Source organism: Prunus mume, linkage group LG6 (genome assembly GCF_029339155.1).
Source record: "Prunus mume cultivar Tortuosa linkage group LG6, ASM2933915v1, whole genome shotgun sequence".
Lineage (NCBI taxonomy): Eukaryota > Viridiplantae > Streptophyta > Magnoliopsida > Rosales > Rosaceae > Prunus > Prunus mume.
Genome location: NC_142703.1, coordinates 14,511,838 through 14,531,432, shown reverse-complemented (window position 1 = coordinate 14,531,432; position 19,595 = coordinate 14,511,838). Strand labels below are relative to the sequence as shown.

The window sequence follows — 19,595 nt, the reverse complement described above, 5'->3', positions numbered from 1 at the left end:
ATCAAATTGCAATTGATCATGTTGATATAATTTACAAGAGGGGAATGGAAATTCTTTTAGAAGAGTAGTATATAAAATTTGTTTTAGCTAAAATTAGTATATAATCTTATGCAATTAGATGTAGAATTCAAATACTTCGGCCATCAGCAGATGAAAAAAAAACACTTTAAGTGGCTTAGTCTTGACTATATAAGTAGATTTAACCATTCACAGTTGATTACTTTTTCTTGCAAAATGCTATTAACTTAATCAATTGGCATGCCCTTCTTATTAATAAGAGTTGTACTTTGAATAGAGTCGCATATATAAGAGCGCGTGAGCAATGTGAAAATCATGAAGGATACGCATAAATGACTCATCAGATTTGAATTAATAAATTTAGAAGATCTTCTATGATCAAATAAATCATATTTGAATTAAATGGTTCATCATTCTTATCAGATCTCCATTATGTTTTAGTGATTATAGATTTTTTTATTTATTTTTATTTATCAAAAGTGATTATAGATTGTTTTGAATAAAAAAGAGAAATAGTAAGTGACGGTTGAAAAAGATAAAAAGACGAAAGATATGTTTTAAATGAATTCAGTATAAGATTATTAAACGATACGGTTAGTGTGTGAATGATGACATTGAGGTTGAAGGTGAAGATAACAGCATGACACGTATAAAAATGAATATGTATTATAACAAAAATTATCATATGAGCGATTTATTTTGGGCCATTCTGCCCACGAGTTGCATTTAAGCTTACAAACAAGAGAGTCAATTCGATTGTGCACCGAAAACACAAATTATGGTGTATGTTTGAGTGAGTTTGCTAGGTTAGACCCTTTTTTGCCCACTCCTAGATGTCAAGGTATCACCCTATTCAATTTCATAATTATATTTCTTGAAGCACATGAGTAATGCTAGGTATCAACACCAAAACAAATCTTAATTCCTTTTTTCCCCTTACACTATCTAAAGCTCTTTTAATTTATTTTAGTGATTGTTTTCTTAGAACATCCGCAATGGTTGCTCAACTATTCATTTCAATACAATTTATTGAAATTTTTTGGTAGCTTTTGACCTGAACTGTAGTTTCACTTGCAGTGGTGCAGTTCAATAACTTACAAATTAAAAAACTACATATTTTTAAGTATATTTTTCAATGATTGAATAAAGTTAATTACGATAAGAATTATACAATTAAAATAGTTTCAAAGAGATCTTTAAAAAGAGACCAATTTTGAATATATATATATATAGTAACAAAATTAATAACAATTTTTTTTTCGGTTCGTGACAATATTACATTAACACTTTTTTATGAATAATTGGAAATTGAGATTAAATGAGAACACATCAAAGCACCTCTTTTTCAGGTTATTCCATAACAAAATTGAATATGAATGATCCATTTGTGTATTTATAGGTAAGTAACTAGCCGTTTGAAAAGGGAACTGGCCATTTGTGTTTTTAAGAAGTGAAATAAATTAGCAATGGCTAGTACATATATAATTAGCTATCCTTTTTTTTTTTTTTTGAAAAGTGAAACAAACAATAATAGCTAGTATATATATTAACTAGATGTTTGTTTGTTTGTTTTTTTATATTAAAAAAATAGTGAAATAAATCAGAAACTGCTAGTTGCTTTGAGAAAAAAAAAAGTAACGGCTAGTTTACATTAATTAAATGTAATGGAAAAATTTAAAAGTAAAAAATAATATTGTCCATGTAAGAAAGAGTTGTAGAGTTATTATGGTGAGTGAGCTTATTGAAATCGGAGTTCTTTTTACAAATTGACCTTTGAAATGAATTTTTTGGGTGTGTTTATATTGATCCATGAAATGAAATATTGATCTTTGAAATGAACTGAACTTTACCACTGCAAGTCAAAAGTTCAATTTATTGAAATAAAATTGAAAAGACCCTCACCATTGCGAATGCTGTTAGGCTTCAACAACTATAACAATAGTAATGTTGTAGATACCAAAATAAATCTTACAAATTTGAACTTGAATTGATATTCTACTGTTTTATTTTCTAATGTTTAGGTACACTATAAATTTTGTTTATTCTAATAAGGTATTATCCTATCATTTACATATTATATTTGGTTAAATTCAAGAAGTTATGATTCCGATACTATGCTTAAGGAAAGCAAAAAGTTTTTGTTGGTTTTTTCTTCCTTGGTAAGTAAGTAAAAAGAAGCAGAAAGTCAATAGAAAGAAAACCCGCCCCTTTAATGGTTTTACTCAACGGAAACCTACCCCACACACAATCTTATTACGTCTTAGCTTACGTGGCGGTGAGGTGAGAAATCAAGTATGAATGCTGGCTTCTAAAATTTCCAAAAAATAAAGAACTAAAACTTGGAAATTTCATATGTTGCGAAAACCAATTTGGGTTTGATAGTGATCATGAGTGTGACCACAACAATTCCTCTAGCAATTATACTGTAGTCAAATAGTAATGCTACACTACATGGTATAATATGTCCACGTATTATAATATAAGTGGATTTGCTTATCTACCTTATTTTCCCACCCACCATATAAATTTGACAAAACACAATCCTAACGTTATCTCATACTAAAAAAGAAGGCATTTGACAGAACAATCACAGAATTGTGCAAGAAGTTGCAGTTGAAACAATGGTCAATGAAGAGTTGCTTGAGAAATTGGGCAATCTGCTAAAAAAGGGGGAGGCAAAGAAAGAGAGTGTTGGTATTATCTTCCATTATATGATGGAAAAACCAGAAGCTATTATTTTCAATGTGCAAATAAAGAGAGTGTTGTTCTGTTTTTTCTTCTTTTTAAAATTTATATGGTGAGTGGAAAGATAAGGCGAGTGGAGAAATAAGATATGAATGGAAATAACAACACTCTTGTCGATAATATTCCCTAAAAAGAAAAAGAAACATTAACATTATCGTCTTCACTCGTATTATAACACATATACAAAATATATAATGTGATCATATTTTAGTATTATTATATAATTTCTCCGATTTCTCCGGCTCGTAACAAATTTTGATTGGTTCATGCTCTTCACACGTATATATAATATAAGCATGTGGGTCCCTTCTGTAACCTTTAAAACTTTCCGTGTGTAGGCTTTGAGCTTGTGACTTGGGACTTCTCTTGAGTGCTGGCATTTTGAGTAGCTGTTTGGTTTGTAGTATATAGTTTTTTGGTTGGTCTTCTGGAAAGACAGCTAAATCTTGCGAGGAACATGCATTATTGGCCACGTGTGCTTTATCATTCCCATGATCATCCTCGTTGTTTTCTAGAAAAAACCAAGCTCATTCGGTACGACCAGAAGCTTACCAAATTGCCCTTCTTATTTTTCAACTTTCAAGACTGGAGACTGAGAGAATTCCTATTTTTATTAATCTTTTTAGAAGACTAGACAAGACAGACATGGAATCTCAACTCCATGTTTTAAAGTAAACGCTTTTACCATTTCATGTCACTTGTTAGGGCTGCTTCAACCCACTTTCCTGTATCATTTTCTCGTTTCTTTTTCAACTATTGATGGTATGCTAATTTATCACTTTGTTCTTTAATGTTTTTGTTTTGTTTTGTTTTGTTAATGGAATATGAGTGATTCAAATTTCTGATTGTTCGAAAGATTAACATATTTGGGAATCTCCGTTTATTTTCAACTCCACTAAGTATGATTTGATCATAATCAATTTTATAAGAATACTAGAGCATTGAGCATTTATTTTTTAGAACTGAATTCCTTACAATGAGTATTTGTTGTAATTCTTATATTTCATGATAAGTAATATTCTATCGTTTTAAAGTTGTTGATGTATGTGCTAATCATTTAGATCCGCAAAATGAGTTTGTGAAAATGTTGTTTAAATATCCATGTAAAAATGAAAAATGAAAAAATAAATAAATATATACTGTTCTCTTATTTCCAAGCCTATTTTGCAAGGGTATTTGTGTAAAATCATTGGTCAGTGAGCTTAGCACAGTAAGGAGTCAGAGTGGCTTCAACGACGCGCAACTAACCGTCAAGCATACGACACGCTACGCGCTTCTCTCTTTAATCATGGCCACGTGGCAGTCTGTGTAGTCTTAAGTTCCACAATTTTAGATAACCGACAAGCAATTGCATGACAACCACATCAAGCCGTCCATCTTTTGGGAGCATCTGAGAAAGTGCCAGGTGGGAGCTGCTGATGCCTCATTGTGCCACGTGTTGCGACTTTTCGTAGTTGAGCATCCACTCGTGGTTCACACTAACTCATGGTTTGTAACCCATCACCGTCATTCCTTCGTATATTTTGATACGTACTTACAAAAAAATACTAGTCCTCAATGAAAACTACTACTCTTCTCAGAATTCGACTCTCGTTCCTTTCATTAATTTAGACTAGTTTCATCAATTCAATCAATTCAAAATGAACCCAACTACTATTAAACGAAGATTTTTCAACGAGACTAATCCGAACCGTGCCCACTTTACGTTAGTATAGGATATGCAATGGAGTTCTAAATCTTCTTAATAAACCTTGAACCATAAGGCACTAGAGAGAGAGAGAGAGAGAGAGAGCTAAACTAGTGGTACAGTACTTAAGCCAAAGAAATGGAGAAATACGTAAGTTTGTGGTCCAAGTCATAGTGAGAGAGTGGCGTCAAATTTTGGCACACTCCATAACAAGCACTACCGTACAAGTTTGCAGTAGCACAAGATAAGATATTATTCTAAAAGTGAAAGAAGGTACAAGCAAGGCAGGCTGCTGAAGTCACGCCTTTCATAATCACTTCCATTGTTTTATAAATTCTAGGGTTGTGGCTACCTAATTAACGGAGAAATGAGCATTTTTCACACACAAACAATCAATATATCATGAGAGTTTAAATCTGTGACCTCTTAGTTGCAAGTTACGGTCATTTTTCATTGGACTAAACCCTGTTGGGAAAACAATTTCATTTTTAGTTGTAGAAATATTTTATATATTTTTGCCATGTTTTGTGTTGAGGAAACAAATTGGAAACTTCAAGAAAATGGGGAAGAAATGGCTATCCTTATCTTTGTAGCTGACATCCAAAAATTTCTTTGTTAGCATTAAAAAAAAGTTATTTATTATATTTTGCAGTTCTGCCATAAAATTTTCAAGGATTTAATTTTTATTTTTTACTCACACCACATAGTTATAGATTAGAACGAACATTTGATTGACTGGGGTCTCCAGTGAACACCGTAATTGGGCCACTGTTGACACATTCAACATAGTAAGTTATCAGTTTGACAAAATACTTAGTTTGGAGTTTGTCTGAATTGGTCCTACCTGGTCATCAAGGTTACAAAATTTTATAACGAGGAGGACCACCATAAGTGGACAACAATTATCTATCATTGACCGTCGTTTTCAAGAAAAAAAATGAAATACTCATCTTGGGCTGTATAGTTGTGTTATTGGGCTGGTTTTTGTTATGGGTTCACTTTCCTGGGCTGCTTTCTGTTTGCCTAATCCACAAGGTATGGAAATAATTATTCTTTCTTTTTTGGTGAAACGGTGTAGAAATTCATCCAAAACTCATATTCTCTTGCATTTCGACATGCTAAAATTTGTGTTTCAGAGGGAACTGTTTCATTCATGTTCCAAGCTAGAGAAACTCAAACCAGCCCGATAATACTTGTATTCATATGTCCCTCGATGCATGAGCACCAGCATTTTGACAATGGGAAGGCAATGCAACATAACATTGCTTCCTCCTAATAATTTGACAAAACATCTTCCTTAATTACCATAGTGAACGAATGAACGAGGACAACGGCTAAGAAAACAGTTCGTGTTTGCCGGAGAACGTACAGTGGACGTGGATTGAACGTTGACTCTGGCTGGTCAGAGAATCGGACAGCAAATAAACGATCACAGTTCAACTACTTGTAGTTTCATGTTTGAATCCCTCTTTCCCAACAAATAAATATTTAATGTTAATTAATTTTCATTATATTTTTCTCAAGTGATTTTGTTTTGTATATTTTTCTTTTACCCCACATGAGACTATAATTCAGTAATAAACATCCATAAAACATGATTGATTTGAGATCGAAGATAAACCAGTACGCTCAGAGGTGTATTTGTACAACATGACAAAATGGCCCCAGTTGTTTAAAGGAGCAAAGGTTCCACTCAGGATATGGAGCAAAATGAAAACCAAAGGGAGATGAGCCTCTTTCGAATATCTATTCTACGTATTTTTGAGTAAGAACACACACCAATCATTGTGCATAGACAACTTTTTTGTACCGTTACGGAAGAGTCCAAGGAAAAATGCTAGCAAAACGATCCTCTAGAATCCACAGAGCGAGATATGAATAAGAAAAAGGAAAAGCCTTCTCTTCAAATACCACAGAACCTCTCAAGTTCTAACAGAAAGGACACACTTGGGTTGGTTGACAGGAGCAATTAAACACTCTCTGTGGCATCTCTTCCCGACTCTTCTGTACCCTGTGCTGCACCCAACCTCTCAGCTGCCAGTCTTTCTTCGAGTGCTCGAGCCCCTCTTTCTCTGCAAAAGGCAGTTCAGTCACAAATGAACATTCTTTTTCCCGCTAAAGTTATTTGATTATACTGGAAGGGAGCAATAAATTCCTTTTTCTTTAATAGTGATACACTTACAGGCATTATTGAAGCCGGAAGGGGGCTACAGAAATTGTGTCACAGTACAAACCTCTTCACTAATTTGCATATTTATTTATGTGTATTTTATTTGCAGACTATCATTCCATCTACTGAACATGAATACCAAAACTGTTTGTAGTATTGAGAACAGAAATGCTACCTCCTTCTAGATGCTTCGATGGGGTCGGATCCAGGCAATGTGGTGCCTCCAAGGGTATAACCTTGGGATTCGCTGGAAGCTTCAAATCTTCCACAGAGCATCCGATGGAATATAGATGCAACAGGATCAATGACTGGTCTGTGACAATTAACAAGAAACACTTGAGAAATGGCAACCTACGAAAATTGTTTTGAAGAGTTCCAAAATAATAACAAGTATTCACCTTAAAAATTCAGGGAAGAATGTAGAAAATGCAAAATCATCACTTGGGTCACCCTTGAGTTTAGTTTCTGGTTTCCTCTGCCAGTATCTGAGATAAATCCAGCTAATATAGGTGCCAAATATTAAAATGGGAAGATATGTTGCTGACTGTGCTGTCCAGAAGCTTATGGCAATGGACAACAATAGTGAGAGAGATGGTAACCACTGCACATAATTGAAACAACAGCAAATTGGGGGTTATAGGACTATTAATTAACCTGCAGAAGTTTTCATTAAAACACCATTTTCAAAAGTCCACACCTTAGATTTTATCTTCAATAAAGGCAACTCCTGATCAGGGATGATTTGCTTGATGCCAACCAAGAAACCTGAAAGGACCCCATAGAAGCCAGAAAGAGGCAGATAGCTGGCACAAATGAACAAAAGAAAGTAGCAATATTATTCATGAGATAAAATAAATGATCAAACCAGGCTAACACATGTACAAACATGATTATATACAATTTCATAGATGAACAATGGAAGATATGTGTTGACAGTTTAAAAAATGATCCGTTTCAAAATTTGTGTGCTATTAGAGTTAGCTCTGAATTGCCAATAGATCAGCTTGAAAGGAACCAAATTCCATGTTTTTTTTCCTATTTCTAACAAACCAACATGCTACAGAATACCAGATAAAAAGAAGCAATAAAGCTGAAAAAGTAGGGAGACAGAAAGACAAACAAAAATATGAATCACTGGCATCCCCATAACTTTTTTATTTCTCTGAATGTTTAATGCTATCTTAGTAGTGTACTTACAGGTAATTTTCGTTCATCGTAATGTAGTACAAAGCAATAGCAGTGATGAAAGTGCATATGGAAGTTAGGAAGTTAACTACAAAGATGAACTTCAAGAACTCCCTAGAACCCCACACAGGTTCAAGCAGCTTCCCAATAAAAAGAAGACCAAGAGTGCTAACAACAACCTGTTAAATAAGTGTAAAAGTCAGTACTATTTCTTAAATGAACATAGAGAATCTGTCAGGTACAGAAATTTCAGGCAATATATGACTACAGCACAGAAAAACAGTTTATGGAATAAGAAGCACATACCCCGTATACTGATTGCTCAATGTAACCGGCTGTTAGGAGGTTCCAGACAAAAGGAATGGTCCTACAACACAGAAGTTTGGATTAGAATTAAGTTGCAGGTAAGAGGTTCCAAATCTAAAGAGGTAAGCTTGCTCTCGCTCTTTATTGGAGTGAACGAGCATAGGGATATGCAAAATTAACTCTCTTAAAAAAAATATGCAAAATTAATCATGTTATGAACCCCAAACCCCAAAACATTATGATTATAAGTCCCTAATTACATTACTCGGAATGAAATTTTTTTTTTAAAAAAAAATTATAAAGAAAAAAGAAGGCATTAAGTGATAAAAGCACAGAAATGTTGAGACCAATGGCAGAAGCCCAAACAGCCTCAAACAGAGAGGTGCAACGACTACTGGGGTCAATAATGCATCATCTGATTCAAAATTTTCAGGAGAAGGCACTAAGCTTCACTACAAAATCAACTTCTAAATTTTTGCAAAATCCAGAATCTAAGGGAAAACAAAGTCTCTAATCAACTAGTCAAAGAACCATCTAAGATAAAACTGCAGGGATTACTTAGCCAATAATATCCCATGCCCCTTGTAATATAAATATGGAACATACAAAGGGTTATCATATAATCCCAATGCCACTAAAGCAGGGCCAACAACCTGAGCTGAGTTTCAGATCAACCCATAAGAAAACGCTTGAGAACATCCTTTTTCACAAAAGTTTCACAAAACCATCACTGGAAACACATATTTATGCACTATTTCACTATTCATTTTGGTTAATCTCCCATCCAAAAGCCAACCCACAACACAAAAGCCAACCCAAATTGAACACGGACGCAAAATCGAGAGAAAGACGAAACCTGGCGGGAATGAGCGCTAGATAATTAACGGCCTGAGGGAGAAACTGAACCACAATGTGTCCTCCAATAAGCACCACCGCTAAGCCCTTGCATAGCCGAGTGAACCCAGAGAATGCACCCGCGCCCTGCAAGCCCACCACTCAGAAATTCAATTGAAAAACGCAAATCAGAAGAGAAGAAAATAAAAGAAAAGAGAGGAGAAATTGTGGGTTTTGCTTACCCCTGAGAGTGATGGAGTGCTCATGGCTTGTGGTCGTTGGACGTTGGATTTGGAGCCGAGATTTGAGATCGGAGTATCAGAGTTTGGGTTTAGCAAAGGAAGGTTTGGGATTTGTACAAATTGTGGATCAGTCCGATCCGCGAAGGAGTTGAATTAAAACAGGCGGTGAATATTAATATAAAAATTGCTGTGATTGGGTAAAGGCGCGACCAATGTTCAGATTGGATTGAGTTACAAGGTTTCCCAAATGTACATTTGTTTTTCATTTTGTCTATTTCGTCACGTTGTAGATGAAATTTAACATGAAATATACAACTGCCACATATGAGTATGAGGGCATTTTTGTTTATCAGTCAAAATGTACATCTATTTTTCTTAATAATGTTAGATTTATAAGTCTTAGATTTTTTCCACTAGGTTTTCTAAGGCAAGATTTTGATAAGACCATGTTTGTTCGCTTGAGTCTGTAACTTTTGACAGCTGAATGAAACGTTACTATTTCCCCCCAAAAATAAAAATAAAAACACTAAGCAAAATTACAAGACCAAAACAGAAATTGTACCAAACCACAAAACCTAAAATGTAATTTGGGATTCATTTTATTCGAAAAGTTCAACTCAAGCCAATTTAACTAAAAACAAAAAGAAACTAGTTTTAAAAGAGTACACTTTAATTTCCATATTCTTTTAATTTCCATATTCTTAAACTCACCCGCTCTTAAGAAAAAATAAATAAATAGAGATGTATGTATCGTGTTGAATTGGGAAGATTCAACTATTATTTTTGTTCACCAAAAATTTGGAATTAAAATTTTGAAAACGATGCCTAAAATAATTCCAGAGGAATTGTTTCACAAACATGTTCCATGCTAAAACGTCACATATGATATAAAAGAGAGTGTGATAAGGCATCTCTTTATGCATATGGTCTTGCCATGAAGAAAATTGATTTTCTACGCAATAATATCTTGAACTATAGACTTTTGTGTCAACAGCCATATGATTGCAATCATTCAACAAGAAGATGGATTAGAATTTGCTTTCACATATCAACTACCAAAACAAAAAAGAAAAAGGGAAAAACAGTTTAGATCTGTTACAACATGGGAAAGAATCCAAATTTTGCACGTCTTGTATTTGCAGACATGCCTACCACCATCTACACAAACATTAATGAGATGTTGATCTCTTACATGCCATCTCATGTATTCAACCCTAAAACGTGCTCCAAAATCTGTATATACTTCTCACCGTTTAATATATGTATTAGGTTAGCTATGGACTGTTCACATACCTCACTATTTTACACGTCTCGACAGCTTGCAATGCCCTCCTTGATCCGCCTTCATCGTCGCATTTGCGGATCTGTTTTTGTAAGTACAAATGGTGATTGAAGAAATGATAGCTTTGCATAGGATCCTGAGTTCAATGCAAGTACTAAGCCTGGTGCGGCCTTAACACCTTAATCCAACTCAAGCAGTGAAAATACCAATATCCCTCTTATCCCCCTATCAGTTGCTCCAAAGAACACTGCGAGTGGAAGCCTGCATTCTTAGTTTCTCCAAAAAATGGCTCTATGGGAGTTGAATATGAGCATCATGGGATCGCATATTGCTTTCGAGCAAAAGATATGGGGCTCAAGTAAGCTTCAGAGAAGGATACTAAAGCACGATGGCAAGCCAAAGCTAAAGCTATGGTAAACATAACAAATGAAGTCCAGTAGAACCTCAGCATCAAAATTGGATTTTTCCTTGCAGAGTTTAGTACATTTGAGAAAATCACTTTGAGCCGACGATCTCTGAAGATGGTATGGTAATCATAAATGGGAGTTTTGGAAGATGGTTCTAGATCTCTGTTGTCATGCGCACTTGCCAATCTCAGATCAGAACTATACCGAGTTGTTGTAATGCCCCGTCCAAATGCCGCAAATATCCATTGATATAGAATGTCTGCAATGACACTGCAAAATTGCTGGCGGAAGAACTTTGCCTCCTTGGATACCATTGCTTGGACCAATGAAGCTCCATCCTATTAGATTCAATTGACAACGAGTTTTTAGCTCATAGGATAAGATGACAAGTGATAGATCATGGGTAAAAAGCATCATGTTTCACATGTATTTAACCCTTCATCTGTCTATCTCATTGTTACTTAACCCTCCATTTGACTATTTCATTCTTACTCATGTAAGATAAAGTCCAAATTCGTTCAGCAAGCCATTGTCCTACGAGAGCTACACCAAAAGGTAGACAATACCAGAAAATATGATGCCATTGGCAACCATCAAAGTGAACTGGGAACAAGATGAATTAGTGAGAGAAGGGAACGAGGAAAACGAGAGTAAAAGTAGAAACCAATTAGAAATGAGATAATGTGTAATTACCATACTATCCTTTTAGCCTCTAACCCTAACATTAAATGTGTTGTATCCATAATAGGGGTATATTTCACATTTTCTGTGTGATGATTGATAAAGAGAGTCATCTTAACAATATTATAAATACAACGAGAAAAAGGGACCAGCATAAGGGGACTCACTGCAGTCATCAACAGTCTTCTGAGCACAACACCATCTTTGGATGGCAAAAGCCTCAAGACCAAGTTTGCAACATCAACTGCACCACTGTCCCTTAGTGGTAAATAGCCAAGGGAAGAATCAGCTTTTGATGCTATCATCCCATGCAAACCTTTCCTGCAAAAAAATATAAGAAACATGAATATTTATTTATACAGAAGAGATGCAACCCCAGCAAGTTATCAGGTAAACTAAGAAAGGCTATCAAAAAGGACCAGCATAAGATTTTTGGTAATGATGGATAAGGTATCCTATTGTGAGGATGATTAGCATCCCATGCAAACCCTAAAAGCTGTTACCGTGACTATCCACACCAAAAACAACAGAAGAGTGCAAAAAAAATTATCAGTAGCTGCTAACAGAAAAGTAATTTCCCTTCTTCTTTTCTACTTATTCATGGAGTCATGGGCCTTGCATCTGACCACTATTTTGAAGTTCTTAAAGTTCCAAGACATATTCGAAGAATAAATTTGTACCTTGGGAATTGGACTCCAAGAAATACAATTTAACATACCTAGTTGCACCTACTTTTAAGAAAAGAGCAAGCCTCTGCCACTGGAACTCCTTCTTTTTGTTAAAAACCACCTGAACCGAACAAATCAAGTAAATCAACAACAAATATGCTAAAAATTTGATTTAGGAACCTCACTGGGTAGATTGTCCTCCAAAAAACCTACCCCTATGCCTTTGATTATCAAACAGAAGTTTGTGAAAACTCAGAAGCACGGGAGACATAAATGGAGAGTCCAAAATTTCTTGTTCACATGATACCAATCCCAACCAAGTCTAAACTAACATGTTTTACACTATAGATTTTACATTTCTAAGTATGCAAAGAAATAAATAAATGCCACTAGTATGAACAAACATATATAGATGTACTGCAAGTCCATGTGATAACCCACAAAAAGTAAGAGCATAAGCTATGGTTTTTGAGCATTTCTTACCGAATGTAAAATTTTCCTCGTTGCAGCTGAATTTTCAGTAAGAAGTTTCCGAACAACATAAGGGTATGCAGCTTCAAATGTTTTAAAGTTTTTATCTGCAGCTACAGCTAATCCTGGGACAACAGACAAAACACGTAAAATCTATTGAGCTAAACAATCTTTATAAAAACATTGAAAAATGAAGGATGATTTAGGGGTTGTATGAAACAAATTGATATTGGGCAACTTGCTGATTAAGATATGAAGCAAGAAGTCTGAAAACAAGAACTGATTCTGGTCTCATAATACTTTACAATCAAGATAGTCCTTGTATCAGCTTGCTGATTCAGAAAGATACAATCAAGATAGCGATTATGTCAGACTTGCTTAGATCACTATCTTGAGGCAGCATACAGGGCATCCAGACAGTAATCATACATCATTATCGTGATTGTATAGGATAGTGATGCATGTAAAAGTAACACAACATAACAGTATCCTACAGAATACAGATACAAAAAATATATGCAAATAGCATTTGATGCCCTAAGGCAAGTGAACACTACCTTCGAAGGAAGCAAGAGAACGTAGAACAAGTGAATAGTACGGTGGCATGCGAAAATGATACTTGAAGGCTATGGACCAGATTTTACCCAGAACCTTCGGAAAAATTACAGTTACAATCAGCCTTTAGTAAATAAAAAGAAGCAAGTAATATTATGTGTATCATTACTACAGACAGAGGAGCTATTGTTGAAGGAAGACACAATTACAGATTGCAGATGAGCCAATTTCCACATTGTTCAGATGATATTTCATGCTGAAGAATACTTGTAAGTTACTAATATTTACAAGATCAAGACATGATTCTCACCCTGCTGAACTTCACATCAGGAATTCCATCTCTAAATTCTACTTCTCCCAGCTCATATTCCAGATCCTAAATCATAATTACAGCTCAACAAGTTAGTTTCCATTGTTAAGAAAGAAAGTACAATCTCATTGATTTTCATAAATAAATAACAAACATATTTTTCAAAAGCAGAAATAATAGAAAGACAGTACATAAAACTGAAACCAAAGAAGCTGATATGATACCATAGTTACACGCCTAATATTAGTCCCTGGCCTTATGACATCCATTTCGGTCAAGGAATTAACAAGGGATGCCCAATCTCCATTTACTATGTGCACAATGGATGCAAGCATAGCAAATTGATGCTTTTTTTCCATCTGACAAAGCAAGCCAAAATCCAAAAACCTGACATAGATGTCACCAGTAGAAGTGAAATGAGCTATAGATGCATACTTAGATATTTGGGTATGGCAAGTAAAGCTTATTTCTACACAATGACAGTCAAAGAGGTACCCGATTTGTCCTGAGGATGTGTAACGCAGGTTTCCAGGATGTGGATCAGCATGCAATAAGCCTGTTTCAAGGAGCTGAACTAAGCATGCCTCCACTCCTTTCTTAACCTACAATAGTCAAACCACAATAATCTGTCACTCAGCTGCCTATGATGACATAATATAGGGAGATCATACTACAAACTGAAACACTCAGAAGAATAATTTGACACGTCTTTTATTGGTGGAATCACTAATTCACTAAGTCAAGAAACCACATTTTCAATGTTATTTTCATTGAACTTAATATAGGATGGCAGCTTACAAATGAATTAAAATAGGATGTCCATATCTCATCTCCACCAACCTAAGCTAAGGCTGTTTTGTCATATTTCATAACAGTATTTTTTTGGCCCCTCAAATCTCAAGTCAGTTCTGACAAAATTGATAGCTAATAGCTACACATAGGCTTTCTACCAGGAATCTGGAATTAACTAGAACCTAAGAAAAGTAGAATCCCGCCATTCAAATTGCATACCAGATCAAGCAGACGTCTTTTGGCATCAAGTCTTTGCCTCTCTGAATATGCGGAGCCATTATCAATAGAGCTTCCAGCAGATACAGAGAGTAAATCAGTTGGACTCTCACCAACAATCCACTCCATAGTCAGAACTCTCTTTCGACTTAATTGTTGAAATATTTTTGGCACAAACATGAAGGGAAAGGAGGAATGAGCTTCCTGTAGATACAGCAACCAACAATCACTAATAGGAAAGAAGCATATAACCTGGAAACAAACTAGTAATAAACTTTTACGAGTATGTCTTATCACAGAAAAAGGGAGCTTCATATGTTATCAAAAGAATTTCACTTCCACCTAAACAAGTAAATGTAACAACCAATTCTGGATTCTACCCAACTTTTTCCTCAACATAACTTCAAACAAAGAAATATTTAACCTCGATATAATAAAGGTCCACATCAAGGTTTCTTTCTCCTTTGCTTTACTCTTGTTTCCAAAACTAGCCCTTCACTGTTTAAATTTTTTTTTTCTTTTCTTTTCTGAAGCAACATTGTGATAAAAAGTACATCACACTAGGGAAATAACTAACTATTGGGAGCTTAACAATTTTATTCACCTATCTAATACTGATGTCAGTCGATGGTTGGAATCTCATGACCTTATGTCATGTTGATTACCAGTAAAAACTGTAAACAACCCCATTCCATTTAGAGCAGGATTGGGAGGTTAACCATTTAACCTGTCCTATAATTTACCCAATTCCTGCAAACTTAATTATTAAACTGCATATCTGCAAGATGAGGTAGCATTAAGTGTAACTTGAGAAGCAATTCTTAGCCTTTTAAAGAAAAGGTTAATTAATACTTTGTAATTACCTTTCATGGTAACCATTATAGTTATTAAACTCAAATAAATATGCAATTATTACCATAAACTTGGAAGAATTTGAAGCCTCTAAAGTGTAATCCAACTCTCCAACTAAACCTTTCCCAAGCTCATCAGCATACAGGCGTAGGTCACCTTTTCTCTTCGCTATCTTTTGCAATATCCCAAGCTGAAATGGTTATGTACAACTAAGTACAAGCTTAATGAAAAACATATATAGGAAATTACAATTCACCAACACAAGATTAATCGATTCTTTTACAAACCCCTAGGCGAAGAATATATATATCGCGCACTACAATATGACGCAAGTTAGGCCGTTGAACTTTAATAGCAACATTAAATCCATCAAGAGTACGCCCACGGTAGACCTAGAATGTGTAAAACATCAAGCAAATAAGAAATAAACTCGAAAACATAATGATTATAAATAATTCTACATCAATTAAATGCACACATATGTATGTGTTATATACACCTGACCAAAAGATGCTGCAGCCTCAGGTTCCCCAGAAATGTAGCTAAATAATGACTCTACAGGAGATCCTAATTCTTCTTCGATAATTTTCATAGCCACACCCCTGGGAAATGGAGGAATTTGATCATGCAGCTCAGACAATGCCTGCAATCATAAACCAAAGAAGACAAGATGAACAAAATATCCAGCATTCGAGTTGTTTCATGGTAAAGATGAGGAAACAACAAAATATCTTGCATGAAAAAAGATAATATTCAGAAGAACTTTCACATCGAGGAAAAAGAAACCACAAAGAAAATGGTATTGTAATAATTGAAGCCACTTACATAAAGACAAAAGCACACCAGCATACAACCACAAAGAAAAACATCATTAGATTAAAGTCCACACATATCAATGCAAAACAGGATGAGAAGAATTGGATAAGTTTTAGTAAATTTATTTTTTTTCGTTTGCTATACTAACATAGTAAAAGGACACTGACTGCACATGAAAGTTGAAACCTTTACACTTGACGGAAAATACATAGAAGTGTGTTATAAATATATGATTTCACATTGGTGGCAGATAATGTACTAATATTCAAATAAATAAAAACAAAAATAGAAGATATAGTTCTATACAATCTAACCTTGGAAATTTCAGCACCAATAATGTCTGGCCTGGTGGAAAGGGACTGACCAACTGCATCAGCAAGCAAACGCATGTAACTAGCATATTGGCAATCTTGTGACTGCAGGGGAAAGTAGAAGTCCTAGTATATAATTTGAAGAGCAATATGTAGAATAACGATAGAGTAAATTTTTAAAGAACTTAACAAGAAAGATGAGAATTGGAGCTTTAATGCTCAGAAAAACTTCAACTAGATCGACTTTCTCACCTTTGATAAAAGTGGGACCCAGGTTTAGCATAGTTTCTTTTAACACCATTCCAAAATTGTATTGCGATACGTTCTCATTAATTCCCTCATCCGAACTTGGTCTTAAGAACTTCTTTATCCCAGAGGTCCGAATTCTGATTGCAGCAGAAGCAAAGGAGGAAAATACCTTACAACACACAATATGGGGAACCCAATAAGGATTTATTTTATCAAATAGCCCAAATAAAAGCTTTTGCATAACAATAAGATAGCAGACCCTGAACTAAATAACAAGCCAGAAAAAAGATAGACATCTAAGAGGCAGGTATAACCCAAGAACATGTTTTATGTTTTCCAATTTACAGTTCCACAATCCAAGAAGATGTGGTGGATCTTTGAAGAAAAAACAGTATTTTACAAGTCAAGATTGGTACACTGTTATGAGGGAGCTCAAAAAAATTAAGAAAAGTGTCAACAGTGTTGACTGTAGTTGCTGTAATTTCACTTACAAGCACCCTCATCCTACACAGGATGCAATTAAAATAAGAACTCTAGCAAACTGGTGTTTTAATCAGTAATATAAACAGATTTTAGAAATAATAAAAAGGAAAGAAGACTTTAAATTTACTGGGGAAAGAGAATTTTGGACTACAATAAATACATGCTTGAAATATTATAAAAGATTGAACCAAAGAACTAGCCAACTTAGTGGGCCAGGCCTAGCAGTGCCAAATATCAGTTCAGTAGAACTTAAATCCAAAAGTGTGCCATTGGAAGAGCCTCTAGAAAAGGAAACTTAGTACTAGATAATTCACCAATCTAAGAAGGCAAGAGGCACACCAACAAAGTATTGGATACCTAAAAGTTAATTATCTATTAGATATTGAACCTACCTCGAGAAGTCTGAAGGCCACTACATGGGGCCTGCACCTGAAATAATCACCAATACTTTCTGGATCATAGACTTCAGGAAGTGGCTTAGACCAAACCTTAGACAGATAATAAAAGTATAGAGCATATGCCTCAAAAGCCTTGAGATCAGCCATGAACAAATCAACACCAGAGAGTTCTGCCAGAGGATAGATTTCCAACATCAATTTCAACTAGACAAGGTATAAGTTCCAAGTTCCGAACGGGATCGCACAAAATGATAATTTAAGCATTAGATAATCATACGAAGAGGGTAATATATTTTTAGTCAAAAATATTGGCAACCCAAATTTGCTACACTTGAGTTCTTTCCATCCTTATTAGAATGTCATTGGCAAAACATTATATGGTATGGATACATGATTACTTGAGAACAAAACCTATTTTTCCTAGAACAGGAATCAGAGGAAACCTAGTAAGACAAGACCAATCTAGTCCTAACACAAAAGAAAAAAACTGATGGGAGGAGGACTGACAGAATTACTTGACAAAATCAATAACCAAGTGATTAATCTTAAACTTCGTCAAAGCTTTGTAATTACATAAAAGGGTGAGACTTTACACATTTGCGGCTGTTTGTTAATGAAATCAGAACCAATCTGTCAAATTAAGCAAACTATGTATGATTATCCTCACTTGGCCAAAATAAAAAAATTCACAAAATGTAGGAACTTCATTCATTTCCATACTTGCAAATCTTTAGCAAGAAAAAGGTATGCAGAAGATGGTACTTAACCTGGATAGGAAGGTTGAGGCCAAGAAGGAGCTGGCAATGGAGGCGCATTGGGGTCCTCGAGGTTGCGAAGCCAGACGACGTCGTCTAGGGTTTTGGAAACCTCTGGAATTCGAAAAGCCTTATTAGCCCACTGAATCCCACTCCCAATCCCCCGCTTCAGAAACTCCACGTCCTTGCGAACCACCTGACCCAAGTGCCCGAAGTCCCCCAGAGCTCGCCCATGCCTCGCGCGCTTGCTCTTCGACGTCATTTTAGAGGCCCCCGTCGACCTCAGTACGCACGCCGGCTTAAACGACAGCGACAACGATGCTGCTAGCGCTGTCGTCGCCATTACTGGCCTGCGAGCGAGAGCTGCTGCGTGACGGAAAAATGGTGGTTAATTAGTTGTTAATGTTGTTTAATTGGTTTGTTTAAGGATGTGATTGGTTTTGGGTTGTGGACTTTTCGCAGTGACGATGATGAAGACGACGAACAAGAGAAGAACGAGTGGCAAAGGAGGAAGCGTTGTGTTGTCGGTGCTTCGTGGCCACGGTAAACCGGTTAGATGGACTTAATCTGCTGCTTTAGTGTGTACTGTGAGCTTTTAGGCACGGGGGTGTTGGTTGGTTCCAGTCTGTTCCTGACCAGTAACACCTTGACACGTAGACAAGCTCACGAGTGTAGACAATCGATGATTAAGAAGTCTTACTTTTTGCACTTATAGTTCCGTTATTAGGAGAATAAAACTACAGTATATGTCATTTTTGGTGACTGAGTTTTTTTTTTTTCCAATATTTTTGTGACTGAGATTGAATTGCATTATTTAGTAAAATTGGATATTGGATTATGAGGTTGATTGACGGTAATGTAATGATGTGTTTGATGCTACTCATCCAACTTAATCGTAATCTTTTGATGGGATTTATAATCCTACTACATTTGGCCCTAACAAAATTAGGCATTATTCAATTCACGTTGTTTAGATAGCCAAACATTTAACTAGGATCATGAATCATATCGAGTCATATCATCTATCCCACCAAATGAACCATATTTGTATCTAAACATGACACGACTATTTTGGGAATTTTTACATTAAAATGGCAAAAGATTTATTAGTTAATTAGCATATAGGACATTGTTGGGTTAATTAAATGAGTTTAATATGCTT

The 19,595-nt window shown here is 35.4% G+C and overlaps 2 protein-coding genes across 3 annotated transcripts; both read right to left on the bottom strand.

Annotated features, from left to right (window-relative positions):
- Positions 1 to 6,020: 6,020 nt before the first annotated feature.
- LOC103335212 (rhomboid protein-like protein) lies at positions 6,021 to 9,551 on the bottom strand. The gene is made up of 8 exons (XM_008238224.2): positions 9,188 to 9,551; positions 8,968 to 9,092; positions 8,112 to 8,172; positions 7,818 to 7,984; positions 7,318 to 7,423; positions 7,019 to 7,221; positions 6,796 to 6,933; positions 6,021 to 6,522 (listed from the first exon to the last, which is right to left on the bottom strand). The coding sequence occupies exons 1-8, from the start codon at positions 9,209 to 9,211 to the stop codon at positions 6,420 to 6,422; spliced, it is 927 nt and encodes a 308-aa protein (XP_008236446.2). The 5' UTR covers positions 9,212 to 9,551; the 3' UTR covers positions 6,021 to 6,419.
- Positions 9,552 to 10,213: 662 nt separating this feature from the next.
- Positions 10,214 to 18,948, bottom strand: ATATH8 (Protein kinase superfamily protein). Of its 2 annotated transcripts, XM_089053998.1 has the most exons (17): positions 18,446 to 18,634; positions 17,802 to 17,848; positions 17,673 to 17,709; positions 16,801 to 16,966; positions 16,552 to 16,604; positions 15,921 to 16,064; positions 15,709 to 15,813; positions 15,486 to 15,611; positions 14,573 to 14,773; positions 14,057 to 14,163; positions 13,786 to 13,948; positions 13,562 to 13,627; positions 13,254 to 13,347; positions 12,709 to 12,821; positions 12,276 to 12,346; positions 11,725 to 11,878; positions 10,214 to 11,214 (listed from the first exon to the last, which is right to left on the bottom strand). In XM_089053998.1, the coding sequence occupies exons 1-17, from the start codon at positions 18,491 to 18,493 to the stop codon at positions 10,783 to 10,785; spliced, it is 2,127 nt and encodes a 708-aa protein (XP_088910124.1). In that variant the 5' UTR covers positions 18,494 to 18,634; the 3' UTR covers positions 10,214 to 10,782. The 2 variants fall into 2 exon arrangements, with proteins under 2 accessions (XP_088910124.1, XP_088910123.1); XM_089053997.1 differs by having other exon boundaries at positions 17,673 to 17,848; positions 18,446 to 18,948.
- Positions 18,949 to 19,595: the final 647 nt, after the last annotated feature.

Bases quoted from the DNA above. Each gene is read 5' to 3' on its own strand.
- LOC103335212 (XM_008238224.2), bottom strand. From the start codon at position 9,211: ATGAGCACTCCATCACTCTCAGGG. The intron at 9,093-9,187 runs GTAAGCAAAACC...GTGGGCTTGCAG, and splicing joins GCACTCCATCACTCTCAGGG to GGCGCGGGTGCATTCTCTGG. The intron at 7,424-7,817 runs GTAAGTACACTA...CATTTGTGCCAG, and splicing joins ACGATGAACGAAAATTACCT to CTATCTGCCTCTTTCTGGCT.
- ATATH8 (XM_089053997.1), bottom strand. From the start codon at position 18,776: ATGGCGACGACAGCGCTAGCAGCATCGTTGTCGCTGTCGTTTAAGCCG. The intron at 16,065-16,551 runs GTTAGATTGTAT...TTATGATTGCAG, and splicing joins TTGGTGCTGAAATTTCCAAG to GCATTGTCTGAGCTGCATGA. The intron at 13,949-14,056 runs GTACCTCTTTGA...CATCTATGTCAG, and splicing joins ACATCCTCAGGACAAATCGG to GTTTTTGGATTTTGGCTTGC.